Raw genomic sequence first — 19,392 nt, forward strand, 5'->3', positions numbered from 1 at the left:
CAATTCCCCTGCAGGTGGGGAGCTGGGGGCTTGAACCGGAATCTTCCCACCGGTCCTTGTGCTTTGTGCCAAGTGTGCTTAACCCACTGCACTACCGCCCAACTCCCCTAAGTCCAGATCTTACAGGCTGTTGCCAGCCCATCTCCTTTCCTGAAACTTACACTGCGTTGCACGTGATCCACCGCCCGGCTCCTCTCATCATTGCCCTTGTAATTCTGCATGGCTTCTGTGTAAGTCCTCAGGAAGGTGTCCTTGATCTGTGGGAGATAAGGAGGGATGTGGTTCCAGTCCAAAACAAAAGAACTCAGAAAATTCACCAAGGGGTTAGTAACTTGGGAATGTAAGAAAAAATATCCCTCCTCTCAATCCTAAAGAAGCTTGCCTATTCAAGGACCACCTGGTGTGGCTAGTCAGTTTCTGAGGAGGTTGTATATTGAACCTCATGCCTTGGTTTTCTTGGTGATTTTTTTTCTTTTTATTTATTTATTCCCTTTTTGTTGCCCTTTTTTATTGTTGTAGTTATTATTGTTGTCTGTCTTCGTTGTTGGATAGGACAGAGAGAAATGGAGAGAGGAGGGGAAGACAGAGAGGGGGAGAGAAAGATAAGACACCTGCAGACCTGCTTCACCGCTTGTGAAGCGACTCCCCTGCAGTTGTCGAGCCGGGGACTCGAACCGGGGTCCTTACAGTGGTCCTTGGGCTTTGCACCACATGCGCTTAACCTGCTGCGCTACCGCCCAACTCCCGGTGATTTTCTTCTAATTGACTAGTGCCCATCTTTTTAATTTCATTTTTTGCATTTCCAGGATGATTCCTGGAACAACTTTTTAATTCATATAGAGATACAGAGAGGAGGAGAGACACAAGACTAGTGCTTCCTCAGTTTCCACTATGGCGCTTACATGTGGTGCCATGGTTCAAACTTGGGCCTGGGGCATGGCGATGCATGCACCCTACCTGGTGTGCTATCTCTCTGGCCTCCATCTTTCTTTCTATAATTATTTCTGTCTTGACTCAGAAGTTAAAAGGCAAGCCATGGGGGCGCGCATAGCCGGAGTGATGTTTTGTCTGAAACCGATCCCTATTCTACCATACAGGAGTGGGGCAAAGCCAATTTTCACTTATCAGCCTTAATAGTTTGAGGCCAAAACAGTTTAGTGAGCTTTTCTCAATAATAAATGCTTGGTGAGGGTCCTCCTCCTTCTCTGCGGGCACATTTGACCTTGGGTTAACTAGCGAGAGAGGCATGTTAGCCTATTATATACACCCTTGAAACAAGAGGTTTCAAAACTTTTTCTCAAGACCTTTAAATTCATGTGGTATATATACTCACCTCATGACGGAACACAAACCCTGAAATGCCAGCTACAAGTTCAGCCAGAAACACCAGGGACAGAAACATGGCATACTGAAAACCAAGCAGACAAGGTCAGAGTCAGATGTATCAGGATTCAGAAAAGTGCTTTGTCAGGGCAGGTGACTTCCTGTTTGGAGGAATTCCACCAATCCTCATATTCTCCAGTTTAGAAAAGTCTGAAAAGACTGTTTTTTCGGGGGCTGGACAGTGGCGCACTGGGTTCAGAGGAAGTAGCATGAAGCGCAAGGACCCACACAAGGATCCAGGTTCGAGCCCCCGACTCCCCACCTGCAGGGGAGTCACTTCACAGGCAGTGAAGCAGGTATCTTTCTCTCTCCCTCTCAATTTCTCTCTGTCCAATCCAATAAAAATGGAAAATAGACATCCCCCCCAGATTCATCGTAAACATGAGCTTCAATACAGAAATAATATAGTCTGTTTATTTAAGATTTATTCATTCTGTCTTATTTGTCATATTCAAGGCTTTGTTGCGTTGGGCCAACTTCTTTAGACAGAGACACACAGAGGAGGGAAAGACACCGCCACACTTTAAGTCCCCCCCCCCCCCAGTGCAGTGGAGTTCGTACTCAAATCTGGGATGCTCTCATGACAAAACAGGCACACTAGCCAGGTGAGCCAGCCCTCATAATTTGTTTTCACAACATCAGATGTATGTGTGGGTGTGTGTCAGGGGGAGAGACACATCAGAGACCCACCTGATTCTGGCATATGGTGGTGCATGCAAACCCTGTATTCTAACTCCAAATCAGAACGTTCATCTCCAGACCAGCATCATGTCTGTCAGTGTGGCTCAACTAGGTGAAATTGGGCCGGGTCCATCACAACTAAGATAATCTGCTACTTTCAGCATCAGAATCCCTGAGCTAGGAAGTCCTCTGAAAGCCACAGGACAGTTTTGCCTTCCCTGGGAGATACCTTCTTCACATCGTCACCTGGCATCTGTAAGCCCACTTCTTCCACTCTCTCATCCCTTATGGCTTATTCTGACAGCAAAGGGTTCCAATGCATGGCAAGACTTCCCTTCCCTTGGCCGTACTGTCTACCTGGAACCTCTACTCACCGCTGTTAGGTCTATTTTCAGGAGATATGACAACCGATATATATATCGGCCAGCCTTTACTGTGTGTGAACACGGCAGGTGGGAATCTGCTGCTTCTCTTCATTTGAGCAAAGGGCAAACCTCTCTAGCTGCCCTTGGTGCATAGCATATGCAACGGCTTCATCAAAACTAGTCTGCCTCTGGAATGGTATGTATCCCTCCCCATCCTGGTTGAGAGAGGCCAGCATGTGTATAGCTGTTACCTTCTCTCAAATTGGTGTTCAGCCATGACTGTGGTGCCCACAACAGCCACCAGTGGGCTGCTGACTCCTCTTGTGCTGCAAAAAGTCAGTAACCTTTAACAAAGCAAACAGGTTATACTTATGGCTGACGTTTGCATGTTCGTGTGTCTCACCCATTTCCTGCTTCTGGTACTTTTCAAGTGAATGTTGTGGGGGTGTGTGCATGCGTGTCCCTAAGTTCAGGAATCTTACATGGTTCTTACGAGGCATTAAGTGTTTCCATTTCTGTGACTTTGAAAAGCAGATAAAAGGAAAGAGAATTGATGCCTTCCCCATAAGGTATATGTCTTACAACCGGCTTCTTCTCATCTCTGAATGAAACACAACAGTCCTGAATGTTTGCAATGGCCCTAGATGATGCCGTGGAATGTGGATAGACTGCACATGGCCATATTAGTGACTTGTAAAGTGTGCATGTGTCTTGTAAAGTATACATATGTGCAAGGGATCATAAATTATTTTTCTCAGCTTACAGCACAGATATTAAAAAGAGACAATGTTTGCTTTCAATGCCAGTTTAGTTCAAAATATTAACAAAAGTCTACAGATGCTATTAAAATTCAGCCACTAAAACCTCAAATGCACAATTAGAAGCAAAATATCCCATGCACATTTCTCTCTCTCTTTCTCTCTTTCAACACACACACACACACACACACACACACACGCGCGCGCGCGCGTATTTGAGGGAGGGTTTCACACCAGGCCCTTGCCAGGAACTATGGGAAAGTAACAGTTTGAAGGGTGGTGGGTAAAAGGCCACAAACTAACTCTTGGAAACAAGGCAGGCATCTGGGCTGCCATAAAGTAGGAAAAGTCACTTTCAGTTGCTTTGTAATTAGTGACACTAACCGAGGACAGTAGAATTCTAGATCAAGAGTTAATCAGTGACTCCCACTCTTGTTGACCAGATCAGCAATTCCCTTTCTTTGGGAAGTTCCCTGCTTCTAGGAGTTTCCAGAAAATAGGCACAAGATTTTAGCCAAAAGCCTATTGGGAAGAGTTGCCACAGCATTCAGGTAGCAGGCTTCAAACTTTCTCCAAAAAAATATACTGTAGGAGAAACAGCCTTGCCTTTGGGAAGAGACGTACATGGGCTCTAGCCTCAGCTCTCCACACACTGTGTGAACCTGAGCAAGCTATGTAACCTCCAAGTCTTTCTCATAGAATATGAAAACTTCACAGTAGTGCTGCAAAATAAATAAAACATAGTGGACACCCAGTCCAACATCTAGCAGGGGAAAGGAGCCAAATGATCATTGCTAAAATGCTAAACAACAAATCAAACATGAACAAAGGTCTCTACTCCTTCAAAAGGTTCACCTTTGTGTTTCCTCTAGTGAGTTTGCAATTGCAGGAGGAGAAAATGTGTGAAGTCACATTCAGAAGAGTCAGGGATACCTGTTCCATTGTCTCCACACCATCTACGTATCAAATTATACTCAGCTGTGTCAACACTGGTCAACAAGCAAATTCAATGCTTCTTGAAAGGTGGTTTAGGTGAATATCTGGACTAAAATTAGAGCCAATGTATATGAAAGTCTGGTATCTGACTTTGTGAAAGCATTCCCTTCCCCATGCCCTCCAGCATTTGTACTGGAAAGAAGCCTAGCTGACTTAGATCAGTACTATCCTTTCGCAAATAGGGACAAAGGCCCAAAGAGGTTATGTTCTTTCTTTATTTTTTTATTTTCCCTTTTTTTGCCCTTTTTTATTGTTGTAGTTATTATTGTTGTTGTTGTCGTTGATGTCGTCATTGTTAGATAGGACAGAGAGAAATGGAGAGAGGAGGGGAAGACAGAGAGGGGGAGAGAAAGACAGACACCTGCAGACCTGCTTCACTGCTTGCAAAGCGACTCCCTGGCAGGTGGGGAGCCAGGCGCTCAAACCGGGATCCTTACGCCGGTCCTTGCACTTTGCGCCACATGCGCTTAACCCGCTGCACTACCACCCAACTTCCAGAGGTTATGTTCTTGCCACTAAGGACTTAAGCCAGCTAGTGTCAGAATCAGTCAGGCTCTGTGACAGGTTCCCCTCCCCTCTTCTTTGGACAGACTTTCTTTCAGTGGTCTTCCTTTAGTTTACCTCTGAATTCTCTACACCTTAGTCCTCTCCTTGCTACTTATTGTACTAAACAAGAGATTCTCAGCACCGGTTAGCCAACAGAAACCCCCAGAGAGCTTCTAGATGGTCTGACCATCATACCTTCTGGTTCAGTTGTTCAGAAGTGGATCCCTGGCAGACATGTTTTAGAAAGCTTCCCAGGTGGTTTAGGCATGTATCCAGAGTTAAGGACCACGGCACTAGACCAAGAGAACCCCTACCTACTGGTTGTAAAAAAAATACTAGAAGGTAGATTCAGCTTGCTAACACAAACACCCAAAGTGACCAAAGCAGAAGTTCTTCAGTGTGGCCTCACATTGGCTTTTCCATCAGCCCAGAAGAATCAGTGGAGGCCAAGTCATCAGTTTCCCACAAGGTCTCCAGGGGAGGAAATGATCAAAATCAGCTGCCAAGAAGGAGATCAACCACATCCAGTTTGAGAGGCAGCTTCTTTGGAGAAACTCCATCTAACACCCCTATCTGTCACTAGATGGTAGGAAATGCTCCTACAAGTTAGGTTTAATCAAAGAAAGCACTGATAAAATCTCTGTTCTCCATTTCACAGAAGGAGATATCTCAAATCCTTTAAAAGTAAATGCTCCCTTGGTAGAAAGGATTTTTTTTTTAAATAAAATCCTTTAACATTGACTTTTACTAATGAAGAATATGGACCCTGGATAAGAAATGAAGCAACTAGTCACTTACCCTTTGGGAAACATCACTGGTGTGTCTGTCTTATTAGAGTAAAGGCCCTGAAACTGGTCCTGGTAGCCAATACTTGGCATTGAATCAACCTTCCGCTGACTGAAAGCTTGGGCTTAACTTACCTCCCATACCACTGAGTCAGGCAGTGCAGGTTTAGAGACAAGCATGATCATTAGTCCAACCATGCTTAAGATCAAGGAGGCAGAATGATTTTCTCAAATGGAAACTTGGAGGGGTCAGGTGGTGGCACACCTGGTTAAGCACACATTATAATGCTCAAGGACCCAGGTTTGAGCCCCCAGTCTCCACCTGCAGAAGTAAAGCTTCATGAGTGGTGAAGCAGTGTTTTAGGTGTCTCTCTGGTCTCCCTCCCTCTCGATTTCTGGCTGTGTCTATCCAATAAATAAAGATAATGATAATAAAATGTAAAAAAAAAAAAAAAAAAAAAGGAAAAAAGAAACTTGGAGCTGAATAGCTGCTGGTGTTTGGGACCTGGCCTTGCCTACCAAAGCTGCACACCACATGCTTCAAGAAGTTTCTAAGACAGCTCAAAACTATAATGGGGCATCTTGGCATGAGGTTATTAATGGCCCACTGGAACCACTGGCCACTGCTTTGTCATCTCTCTAGAGGGACTAGATTTTTTATGCCAGGCTGTGTTTGGGGTTGTCTTCCCCTTCCAGTGATTAGGTCAGCATCGAGAGCAAAATTAGAGTTGATAAATGTCAAGGTCTTGTACCTCATTTTCTTGAGTATCTTTGCACTAAACGTTACTGAAAACGCAGCATGGTGTTACTCACCAGTTTCAGCATCCATGGGCTACCACGGCATGTAGCAAAGCATCCAAACAGACCAAAGACGACGATGGTGGTGCCAGTTCCAATGAGCACATAGGGAGCATTTGTAGAGTTCTCCGCAATAAGGGAGATATAGGTGCCCAGAGTGAGTTTGCCCCAGACTCCAACAGCCAACAGGATCACGCCAGTGATCTGCAAAGAGTGGGGGAGAAGCGAGTCTGAAACCACTGCTGAGGGGGTGAGAGTTAAACCAGAGCAACATGTCTGAATCTGAGGATTCCAGTTTCAAAGAACACAATGATACTTGTGAGGATTCCTTGAAGCAGGGGGGCACATGGGAGACTAGTAGCTAAAATCATCAATGACAAAGATAGTGATTTTGTCAATTTTTTGTCAAAGACAATTAGATCCTTCCCTTACGAGATCCCATACACATTTATTAGAGTGACTGGACCCAAACCACAATGCTTTCTTTATTTTGCAAATATTCTTTCCAAATTAAAACATTTTCTTTAAAATGTTTTTTTTTAAATGTGAGTTTTCTTTATTGTGTTGTAGATTCCATCAAATGTATATTCAGAACTTTTTAAAAAATACTACCTCTGCTATCATGGAGAAATAAGTGTAGACATTATTTTGAAATGTATTATCTACTCCAAGTAATATAATTTTATGTAAGGAGTTAGGCTGTCTATGTTGCCAATATATTTAATCTGGTCAGACCAGCTTCTGACCCAGATTGCTCTCTGAACCCTGCTTACCTGTTCTCCCTACTTCACAAAGTGCAGGCACAGAGTCACTAGGTCTATATATGTACATTTTTTTCAGCCACTACAAAGTATTATAAAATGGCAAAATTACAGATAATTCAATACAATTAACCACCAAAATAATTACTTCAACTTCATGCCTATAATCAACAGTTTTTAAGTGGAACTACCTAAGTAAAATAATTATTAAGCACATGAAGATGGCATTATCCACACTACAGCATCTAATTTTGGGGCAAAACATCTTAATTCAGACTATTTTCTCAAATAATCTCTCCTAAGTGTGGTTAACATCCTAAGGCAGGCCTGAGGAACTTCTCAGGTCTTGTCTGAGAGCAGGCACTGGATTCTGAGCTGGGCAGAACCCCTGCAACGATGCCAGCCATGCTCTGCAGTAGCAATGTGTACAGATAGTATGTTCTAGGGTCATTTTATTTATTTTTTTTAAGTCTTTTAAAAATATTTATTTATTTATTCCCTTTTGTTGCCCTTGTTGTTTTTTATTGTTGCAGTTACTATTGTTGTTGTTATTGATGTCATCGTTGTTGGATAGGACAGAGAGAAATGGAGAGAGGAGGGGAAGACAGAGAGGAGGAGAGAAAGATAGACACCTGCAGACCTGCTTCACCGCCTGTGTAGCGACTCCCCTGCAGGTGGGGAGCCGGGGGCTCAAACCAGGATCCTTACGCCGGTCCTTGCACTTGGCACCATCTGCGCTTAACCCACTGTGCTACCACCCGACTCCCCTAAGGGCATTTTATATGATGGCCTCAGGAACAAGGTTCTTTTCTTGGACTATCATCACAAAAATCTCTACACCAGAGCAAGCAGGACAATTTTAAGTCTTTCAAATCCCTGTTGATGCACTGTCTTTTCTTACAATACTTTATTCAGAAAAACAAAACAAACAAAAACCCCAGAAGACTCTCTCAGTAGTTCCTGGAATTAGTTGTAATGCGATTTGTCAAATCCTGCTGACCTGTCCAAAGGAAATCCCCACACATGTCCAAACTCTGGAAGGTTGCATCAATCAGGCCCTGACCCGAGGAGCTAGACACGGGACAGCTAGTCATGCTTTGCTATGCATGCCCTCTAGGACACACTCCCAGCTACTTTGCTGCTAACTCTCTCTCTCTCTCCCCAAAGTGGCCTCTCTTCCAACTTACCAGTAGCTCAGTAAGTCCTTTAAGCTGACAGTCCTCTAAGAGTACCTGGGAACCCCGCCAGTTCTGCCCTATCCTATGAAGCAAGGTCCCCCACCAAACACCTCAGTTCCTTGTCCAACCTGCCCATTCACACCAGGAGGCAAGAGGAGAAACACTATCAAGTTTCCCCCGTTCATCAACACAGTGTTCCTTAGTGTCTGTAATGAATGCCACCAAATTCATTTTACACCATAAGCCAAATGGTTGGGGTCCATGAAGTTGCCTAGGTCTGCCTCCATTACACTCTGAAAGTCCCTTCTGCCACTTGCAGCCATCAAATTCTACCATCAGATTTGTTGCTTTGCAAAAAGAGCATACCTTGCACCATTCCCCACATCAGGTAAAACCAGACTCCATCTATGTGGGGGGAGGGATCGGGAGAAATACCAAGAGCATGGTACTAATCCCTGACCACCGCTCAGATAGTCTATTTGTAAATCACCGTGAAACAATTAGATGCTTTAAATCAGGAAAAAAAAAAAAATCAAGGAGCAAATGTTGTTCTCCTAAGGCAAAAGCAAATTAATGTGTTAAGATCTTGAGGTGAAAGTGTTTGGGGGGTGGTGGCCCAGTGCAAGTGGGTTGCTTTTGAGAGGTTCCAGTGGCAACAGTCTTATAGTTAAGAAAACAAAGAATGCAGATCCAGCCAAAGATTCCAAGTCCTTTGCTGACATCTGGTGGCTGCTAGAGAAAGTACTGCCCTTGACCGGCCTCTCACCATACTCCTCCAAATGGAAAAGTAAAGTGTTTTTCACTCACCAGCACCGCAATTTAAGAAACAGCCTCCACCCACTAGGGTATTCAGTGAAAATTAGGTATGAAGGACAGTTTTTGAAGCATTTCATTGCTCAAAGCACACCGTCAATCTCTGTGTGCCTGCTGAATGAATGAAAGAGATAGCGACGATAGACTTAAGAGCTCAAAAGAGGGGGTCAGGCTGTAGCGCAGCAGGTTAAACACACATGGCGTGAAACTCGAGGACCTGTGTAAGGTTCCCGGTTTGAGCCCCTGGCTCCCCACCTGAAAGGGGGGGGTGTCGCTTCACAAGTGGTGAAGCAGGTCTGCAGGTATCTATCCTGCTCTCCATCTCTGTCTTCCCCTCCTTTCTCCATTTCTCTGTTCTATCTGGCAACAGCAACATAAATAACAATAATCACAACAACGATAAAAACAAGGGCAACAACAACAAAAAAAGGAAAATAAAAAAAAAAAAGATGTCAAAAGAAATTTCATGTTAGCCATCCACCTTCTAGACCCCCTAAACTTCTAAAGAACTATCGAAAGTGATGAAAAGGCCTCTGTGAGCAGGCACAGTAACCTGGGGAAATAACATGCCAAGGAAAAGGAAGAAGAGACTTAGTAGCCAAGGGAGAAAAAGCTTAGGCTGCAGTAGGCCCTGAGGTGAGTGGAAGCCACATCTGTCAGTGGAAGTGGCAGCAGACTTGGAGTGAGTATCTTAAGAAACTGCCAGGCACTTGAAGGAGGGGGGAAGAAACACTACAAGCAAACAACTAAAGTTCCACAGAACAAAACAAATGAGTGTTTCACTCAAGCAGAGAGGCAAAGATAGAAAGAGGGAGGTATGTGACAGCACCTGAACTTGCCCTGTGCCCATGGCAGTCCAATGTTATGTCTGGGATTGACCCGGGCCATACACATAGCAAGGTATGCATCCTACCCTGTGAGCTCTCTACAGTCTCCTCTATCTGAATTTTATCAGTGACCAGAGCACCAGTGCCTGAAGTGCAGATTATCTAACAGATCACAAATGCTTTTGAAAATAAGAAAAGGGGGTTGAATAGGCCCTGTGAAAAGTCAAGATTCCAGCTCTGGCTGTAGTCACCACAATCTCTTCACTTGTGTAGTGAAACAGTTGATCATTTCATAAGAAATGACTCCAAGAAAACTTTACACCCAGCCAACAACGGTTCCTTCTTCCAGATGTCTTCCAGATGCAGCCACCAGCTTGTGCTGGTCATGTGACAGATCTGTGCCTTAGTTCATCTGGAAAATGACAGGACTGGCCCTGGTGACATTTTCCAGGAGCCCCTCCAGACTAACTAGTTTCATGTCTTTGGTCTTCAGAAGGGTCAAGACCAGGATGCCCAGCAACATTTACAAGGGAGGGCCTGTGCTGGCAGGGCTCTGGACTCAGCCTGGACAGTGGAGCTGAGCTGGAGGATGACTGAGCAGGTGCCCAGCTGGAGAGTGAGCAGTTGCTAATGTTCCAGAAGCTCAGGAAGTGATGGAAGTGGAACAATATGATGGCAGTATTTTCTGAGCTAAAAGCAGGGTCTGAATAGGCTGGGGGTATGGATCGACTGGCCAACATCCACATCCAGTGGAGTAGCAATTATAGAAGCCAGAACTCCTTTTTTTCTGCACCCCTAAAATGATTTTGGTCCATACTTCCAGGGGGGGGGGAAGTTTAGGGGAAAAGGACCAGAGGGCTCTGAACTTCAGTTCCATTGGGACCTGGAATTTTTGTGAACAGGAACCTTTGTTTTTATACCATCACTAAGAGGGAAGAGAATTTAGAGACCCCCCCCCCCCGCCCCGAGGAAGTTAGGCACTGTTTTCCTTATCTGAGAGGGAAGAGGAAAAAGGAAGGACACTTGGGAGTTGTAACAAGTATAGGAGTGACTTAGAAAAGAAATGAAGGTAGTGAATTTTATTCACTTAGAAGCAGATAAAAATGGGCACCAGCTTCTACATGGGTGTGCCATCTTTGCTCAAATGGCCCAGGTGCTTCTCTGGTGTGCTGCATGCCTTTTTATTTTCCTGATTAGAAGTTTAAACTATTGGTGGTGGTGGGGGCCCTATGAGGAATGATTAGATAGAATTGGGTGAAGGACTCCTTTAGCAATGGAATAAAAATCACTTATTTGAGTCTTATAAATAGAAAAGAAAAAAGTCATGGATTGGATATAATACTCAATGGAGTATATGCTACTATTCAGCAATTTAAAAAGATTTTAATGTGTCCTTTGGGATTAAATGGATAGGTCTAACAATGACTATGCTTTGTAAGTAAGGATGGAAAAGACAACTGGGATGGTTTCACTCATAAGTGGACTACAGAGAATTGAAACACATGAACTTTAAAAAAGAAAAATATATATGTAGATTCAATCTGAATCCATGACTTTGGGAGAACTAAGGTGGTTACCATCAAAGGGGGGCAGAGGCACAGAACTTTGGTGGTGGGAGTGGTGTGGAATTATACCCCTTGTTATCTTTCATTTAATTTTATTGATTTTATTAGTGACTTACAAAATTGCTAAATAACAGGGGTACAATTCTACTCCGTTCCCACCACCAGGGTTCTGTGTCCCCATTCCCTCCACTGGAAACTACAGTGGTTCTCCCAAGATCACAGATATGGGTTAACTATCATTTCTGTGTGTGTGTGTGTGTGTGTGTGTGTGTGTGTGTGTGTGTGTGTGTGTGTCCATTTTTCCCTATGGTCCTGCCTTCCCTTCCTTTTCAAGTCACACCCACACCTATTACTGCTTCTGAATGTCTTTTATTTTTCCCTCTTCTCTCTTTGGGTCCTGATGGAATTGGGTTTCAGAACTTTCTAGTCATCTTACCCTAACATTTCTCCCCCTCTGAGAGGATGGAAAATTCTTTTGGGGATGTAGAAGGTAGGAGTTCTGGTCTCTATAACTGCTTCTCTGCTGGACATAGATGTTGGCAGGTCGACCCATACCCCCAGCTGCTTCTATCTTTCCTTAACGGGGTAGGGCTCTGGAGAGGTGAGGCTTCGGGACACATTGGTGAGGTCATCTGCCCATGGAGTTCAGGATGGAATCAGTAGCATTTGCAACTTGGTGTCCAAAAGGCAGAAATTATGAGGCAGGATAAAATATTTAATAAACAGGAGCCATAAAGTAGTAATAAAGCAGGTGAGAATATGGATTTTAGGGTGGTAAGAAACTAGCAAGTCTATTTTAGGTGTGTTCCTAGGGGGTCCATGACTTTAGTGAGTTTTGCCTGAGCAACATGAAGGTGGGCTAAAAATACTATCTAGGAAGCCGGTTCCAGTGTCAGAGTTGAGACTAGAACTAGAAAGCTGGGGAGTCGGATGGTAGCGCAGTGGGTTAAGCGCAGGTGGCGCAAAGTGCAAGGACCGGTGTAAGGATCCCGGTTCGAGCCCCCAGCTTCCCACCTGTAGGGGAGTCGCTTCACAATTGGTCAAGCAGGTCTGCAGGTGTCTCTCTTTCTCTCCCCATCTCTGTCTTCCCCTTCTCTCTCTATTTCTCTCTGTCCTATCCAATGGCAACGACATCAATAATAATAACTATGACAATAAAAAAACAAGGGCAACAAAAGGGAATAATAAATACTAAAAACAAACAAACAAACCCAAACTAGAAAGCTGGATTAGGGCAAAGCGTAGCTCCCAAGCTTGAAGAACATATATAAATACAATTAACTGTTTATCCTATTGATCTGACCCAGGGCCCACGTATATTCATATTTAGCACAGGAGCCTGTATAACCCCCGAGTCCCTGTCGGTCTTAGCTTGTAGTCCACAGTCTGAGCTGGGAACATTCTAAGCTGCACTCATTTCAGGACCAATATCCCTATTATATTATAATCTTGTAATACACTAATAAGAATATATATTTTAAAAAAGACATTTGAAAAAGACCTAGAAAATCAGGGTTATGGAGTAACTATAGTAATGGTAAAGACCCCATTATTAAGATAGCCTTTTATGCTTCAAATGAGGCCTAAACAGTTCTATCTTACACTTGATTTGATTATTCAACAAACAGGGTCAAAGGATATTCCCAAACATGTTATTAGGAACTCCATATATAGCACTGGAAATAAAGGTTAGACATCCTGGGACTGGTTCCTCATTTCCTTTGTCCTGCTCTAAGAGTTTCAGGACTTTGACTGTTCTCTCTCTTTTATAAAATAAAACCCCAAATAAAGGCCCTAAAGCAAAATAAACAAATAAATAAAATAAACAAAACAAAAACCCAAAACAAAACAAAATAAAACAAAACCTTCCCTCTAGACATATAAGCACATGAGAAATGTCCCATCATATTTAGGAGAAAATTTTAAAAAATGTATTCATTTTATTTGCTAGGACAGAGAGAAATTGAGAGGCAAGGGGGAGATAGAGAGGGAGAAAGAGATAGACTTGCAGTACTGCTTCACTTCATGAAGCTTCCCCCTTGCAGGTAGGGAGCAGAAACTTGAACCCGGGTCCTTATGCCTGGTAACATGTGCACTCAACTGGATACACCACCACCCAGCCCATTGGGAGAAATTTGAAGGACAGCAAATTCTAAATCTCTTGACATGCTTTTTCTTTCTTTCTTTTTTTTTTTTGACCAGAGCACCACTCTATTCGTGGTGCTAGGGGTCAAACCTGGAGCCTCTCTCAACATGTCCTATGTGCTGCAGACCATTGTGCTATCTCCCTGCCTTGGCGTGGCTATTTATTTACTTATAAGTACTATTGCATTCTCCTCAAAAATGTTTAAAAACAAGACTTGGGTTTTTGATTTACACTGCAGGAAGTTTCTTAATTCAGTGTCCACAAACGAGAGAAAGGAAGAAGCAAAGTGGAGGGTAAGATTGTCCGCACGAAGCTTAGACCTCTGGTTTCACCGATGACCCAGATATAGAAATAGACAACACACAGGTAAATAGACACCTGTTAGGGACTGGGGCCAACAAAGCCACTTAGGAGGAGATTTGTGTACTTAGAAATAAGGGCCAGCTGTCATGGAAATGGATTGTTTTAGGAACCCCCTCCCCCGGACCAGGCCACACCTCCTCCATCAAACATCCAAGCTGACGCCACTCATCTTTAAAATCTGTTGACCCACTAACATACACGAAGGCAGGTAACTGTCAGGAGCGACAACAGCCTAGTGTCCCAAGTAGGCAGTATTCCAGGAGAAACCTCTTCCCTTGCTTTTATCCCTCAGGTAACCTAGGGCTGGACCAGCACTGTTAAAAGCTAGAGCACATTCCACATTAAAAGGAAAAATGATTTAAAAAGAACACCATTTGTCAGCATGGATTTATAAGCCAGGGCTATAGCCATCTTATTAATGTGTATTGACAGAAAGCTTCTGCTGACTACACTTCCCCTCTGTGCCGTATTGTTAACTGTGTGTCTATCAAGATCTGAAAAGCTGTGTGGGAAGAAATAAGGCCCTTTTCCTCCTCTGGATCCACCAAAGCCTCACCCACATCCTTTCCTGAGACAACAAGTTATTCAGACATTCTGTCTTAATACACATTTAAGCAGAATCACTGTCTGACAGAGAGTCTCAATTTTTAAATTCGAATCCAAACGGCAATGTGCAACCAAGCAGCACGCATTTCTCCTGTGATTATGTTCTTGAATGGAGTCAGCTCTCTTGGAGTTCCATTACTTTCAAAGAGGAGAATTTTCTCGGCATGGATTCTGTGTAGACTTACTGTCTTCATAATACTAAAAACAAAGCCACAGTCCTACATACACATCCCGTATACAAGCATGTGTAAACAGGAAGGGGCTAGGGCTCAGACGGTGTAGAACTCCTGGAGGGTCTGTGCTCTAAAGGAGGTAGGGAATGAATGGAAGCTTGGGACAAAACATGACTCTCAAGAGGTGACAGTGGAGCTGGGGGCCAGGTGGTGGCGCATCTGGTTGAGCACACATGTTCAAGCCCCCAGTCCTCACCCACAAGGGGAAAGCTTTGCGAGTGGTGAGGCAGTGCTGCAGGTATCTCTCTCCTTCTCTATCTCCCCCGTACTCCTTGATTTCTAGATGTCTCTATCCAATAATAAATAAAGATTATTATTTTTTTTTACTTAAAAGATAGTGGAGTTGACCGAATATAATGCCAGAAGATGATGTACTAATAAATGAGTAAAATAGATCTGCAGGAGGAAGCACACACATATAACATTCAATAACGAGGCTCTTGGGACAGGATAGCTCCAAGAGGCTATCCTGCTTTGCCAAGCATGCAGCCAAGGTTCGAGTCCCAACACCATACGGAAGGTGCTATGGTACCAGAGGAAACTCATGGTGTCTCTCCTTCTCTTTAACTCCCTCTGAGTGAAAAGGCAGCCCAGAGCATTGAAATCACACATGCACAAGACACACCAGCTCCACAAAAAATAAAAAAGGAAAAAGATTCTTACACAAACAGTGAGACATTTTCATTTCTGTGATCCTTTCTCCTGAGATGATTGAAGAGGAAAATAAAACCTTCGCTTCTGTTAGTAGTTTAATTAATTTTCTTTTCAATATGCAAATATTCACACTGTACAAGTATGTGATGCTGTCACCAAGTGAGCCACACAGGGAAAATGTAGATGTCTAATATTGACAGAGCGTTGCAGGGGAAAATTAATTTTAAGGTAATGCATATAAAGAAAACCACAGTAATTTTTCAGAAAAGCATAAAGATGACTCTGCTATTGTACTGCTGTGACCTGGGCCAGGGCACCCCTCTAGCCTTGCCCCCCTGGTCTGCTTTCAATGTGACAGTCAGGGTGCTGCTTCTACTAATCCACTAATCTACTAAATCCACTAATGCCACACTTTAGCTTAAAATGCTCCCACATGTTCCAGCTCTCAGAGAAAGTCAGTTTACTCATCGTGGTCTGCAGGCCCTCCCTGGCCCGTAGCACCGCCTGGTTCCTCTGAGGTAATCACCTGTAGCTCTACCCTCGCTGACTCTGCTCCAGTTTCACAGACCTCCTCGCTGCCCCCAACACTCCTGGCCTGCCCTGCCCCAGGCAGGGCCTTTGCACTTGCTCTTCTCTCTGCCTGGACCCTAGACATCTCTTTCTTCAAGTCTTGTCCCTCAGTGAGCCTTCCCTCACAACCCCACTGAAAGCTAGAGTCTTGCTCGCCAGCATTCCTCTCTTATGCTACTGTTTTATTTTTCTCAATTGATTTTACACTGATTTACAGTATTTTAAGATTTCAGGAGTGTGGAACATGATGGCAGAGGACCTAGTGGGGGTTATATTATTATGTGGAAAACTGAGAAATATCATAAATGTACAAACTACTGTATTTACTTTCAACTGTAGAACGTGAACCACCCAGTAAAGAAATAAAAAATAAAATAAAAAGATTTCAGTAGTCTCCCAGAGCTTGTGTGTGTATACAACTTTCTGCACTCACCACCAAGGTTTCTTCCACATTCCTTATTCCCTCCTGCCTTATTTTTCTCCACTACATATGTCACCTTTTAATACTAACTTTCTGAAAAAAATTACTATATTCCTTTATTCTTGCAGTTATAAACACTCAAAAGAATATGAGGGGGAAAAAAAGGAAGGGAAAGAATAAGCTTGGGTAATCTATAATCTAGATAGTAATTACTCATTACCTTCTTAAAATTTTTATTTACTTATTATTGTGTAGAGACAGATACAAATTGAGAGGGGGAGAGGGAGAGAGAGAGAGACTTGCAGCACTGCCTCACCACTCGCAAAGCTTTCTCCTGTGGGTGGGGACTGGGGGCTTGAACCTTGGTCCTCGTGCATGGCAACATGTGTGCTCAATCAGATGTGCCACCACTTGGCCCTCAGCTCCACTTGTGAAGCTTTCCCCCTACAGGTGAGGACCAGGGACTTGAACCCAGGTCTCTGCACATTGTAGTGTGTGCACTTAACCAGGTGTGCCACCACCTGGCCCCCATTAACTTTCAACACTATCTAATTTTTCTTGCTTAGTCTATCTTTGAAAATGAATATAAGTTCCACAAGGGCAGGGATATTTGCCTGTTTTGTTGAAGACAAATACCTGCTCATACATAGCAGGTGCTATGTAAATATATGTATTTAGTGAGCAGATGTTCAGTAAATATATATATATAATTAATTAATTTATGTATTAATGAGAAGCATAAGAGGAGAGAGAAAGAGCCAGACATCACTCTGGTACATGTGCTGCTGGTGATTGAACTCAGGACCTCATGCTTGAGAGTTCGATGCTTTATCTACTTGCGCCACCTCCCGGACCACCAGTAAATATTTTTTAAGCAACTGAAGGCCAGGATAGGCAGGCCGGTGTGAGTTCTGGAGGTCATGAGATCTATTATCACCTCAGTAAGGAAGTCAACAGGGTCCTTGACTCTATTATAAAGGCCATGTAGCTACGAGCCCCCTCAGACAAAAACCTGTTCGTTGACCAATATACTTAATCCAGCACAGGGATGCAGAAATGCCTACTTTTAGCCACAAGGGGGACTAAATGAGAAAACACAAAAAAGTCTTGGACTAATCCATCCCCACTAATGGAAATGGATTTCAAAGCTCTAATGTGTCCATGAGATCTCAAAAGTGTACAACCTGGGAGGAGCTGAGGGTGTTTACTATGTTCTGGGCACAATGCTAAGTGCTTTAATGTAGCTCAGTCCTCTTAAAAACCCTGAGAAATTTGCCTGAGGCCATTACCACTAAGTGGCAGACTAGGTACTCAAAGTCATGGCCCTAACTACTTTTTCCTGTTTTACATCCTCTTAAGAAGCCTGCCCTGAAGAAGGTTCTTTTGAGTCAATCCTCTGCTCCTAACGCTTCTATAAGAAAGGCTCAGGGGCCAGTGCTATCTCTCCAGATTTGCCCCTGAAATGACCCTGAGAATCTGCTCACCACAATTCCAAGACTAAAACCTGGAGGCAAGATCATTCTTATTTAAGACCATTATGCATTATTTCTCTGCTTTTTTGTTTCCTCCAGGGTTATTTCTGGGGCTCGAATTCATTGCTCCTGGAGGCTATTTTTTTCCCTTTTTGTTGCCCTGGTTGTTTTATCGTTGTTGTGGTTATTATTGTTGTTGTAACTGATGCCATTGTTGTTGGATAGGACAGAAAGAAATCGAGAGAGGAGGAAAGACAGAGGGGGGGAGAGAAAGATAGACGCCTGCAGACCTGCTTCACTGCTTGTGAAGAGACCCCCCTGCAGGTGGGGAGCCGGGGGCTCGAACCAGGATCCTTACGCCAGTCCTTGCACTTCTCACCATATGCACTTAACCCACTGCGCTACTGCCCGACCCCCTATTTCTCTGTTTTTAAGCAGGCAAATCTATAGAAACAGAAACAGGCTCAGCTCAGCCTTGATATGTTAGAAACCAGGACAGGAGATAAGTATCCTGACACACATGCAGGGAAGAGCCAGGAGTGCTCACTGGCTTGAATGGCAGACACAAAGCTGCTCTCTGGGTTTGTGTCTGAGAAAAGGAACAAGAGACCATGACCAGAAGAAATAAGAAAATCCACTTTGAAGGTGTGGGATTAGATTTTCAAAGCAGCTTGAACCCAAAGTGATGGGCAGTGTCCTTGGCTAAGGCAGCCCCAACCCAGAAGGGGGATGTGACCTTCACAACCACAGTTAACTGGAAGCATGTTTGTGCTAAGCTGATACTCATTGAGCAGTAACCATGGTGATGGTACTCTTTGAATGCTTTGGCATATTGATTCTCAATCTCGGTTTCACAGATAAAACAAACAAACAAACAAACTGAAAAAGCAAAGTTTAGAAAAGGCACATCAACTTGCTCAAAGTCACCAACTAGTCTGCGAGAGTCCAGAGACGAATTCATCTCTGATCAGTTCAGTGGTGATTTCCATGACCATTGTGATTCTCCGTGGACCACAGAAAAAGTCAGCAGTTCCTAGGCTTGAGATGGTCTTTGCCCAAGATGGCCCAGTCCCTCACCTCTCCAAAGGCAGGAAGTAATGGAAAGATAGTGCACTCGCCTCACCATGTATGCCATCAGCTTAGAGCCCGACTCCTCGCTGCACTGGAGGAAGCTTCAGAGCTATGGCGTCTTTACCTTTCTCTCTCTGTGTAGTCTTTTTCTATTTAAAAAGTCAGTCAGAAGTGGTGAAGCCCCAACAATGACCAATTAAAAAAAAAAAAAAGAATCCCACCACCACCACACTAATAAATAAAAGAAAAAAAGGACAAAGAGAGAAAGAAAGTCCGAGTTCCCTAACACAAAGCACTTCCTAAGTGTGTGCTATAAGGGAACCAATTTCCATAGACTTCACCCACCCCCCAACTTTTAGGTGGTTTCTAGTGTCAGTGTGCAGGAAAGATGGAACAAGGT

At 43.7% G+C, this 19,392-nt stretch overlaps 1 protein-coding gene across 1 annotated transcript in view; it reads right to left on the reverse strand.

Annotated features, from left to right (window-relative positions):
* The window catches only part of TSPAN7 (tetraspanin 7), a 316,558-nt gene that overhangs the window by 19,610 nt on the left and 277,556 nt on the right, over positions 1–19,392 (reverse strand). The window contains exons 2-3 of the mRNA XM_060182631.1: positions 1,334–1,405; positions 162–257 (exon numbers count right to left, since the gene is read on the reverse strand). Coding sequence (XP_060038614.1) covers positions 162–257; positions 1,334–1,402 — 165 coding nt within the window. The 5' untranslated portion in view covers positions 1,403–1,405. The remainder of the gene's footprint in view (positions 1–161; positions 258–1,333; positions 1,406–19,392) is intronic.

This window comes from Erinaceus europaeus, chromosome X (assembly GCF_950295315.1).
Source record: "Erinaceus europaeus chromosome X, mEriEur2.1, whole genome shotgun sequence".
Classification (NCBI taxonomy): domain Eukaryota; kingdom Metazoa; phylum Chordata; class Mammalia; order Eulipotyphla; family Erinaceidae; genus Erinaceus; species Erinaceus europaeus.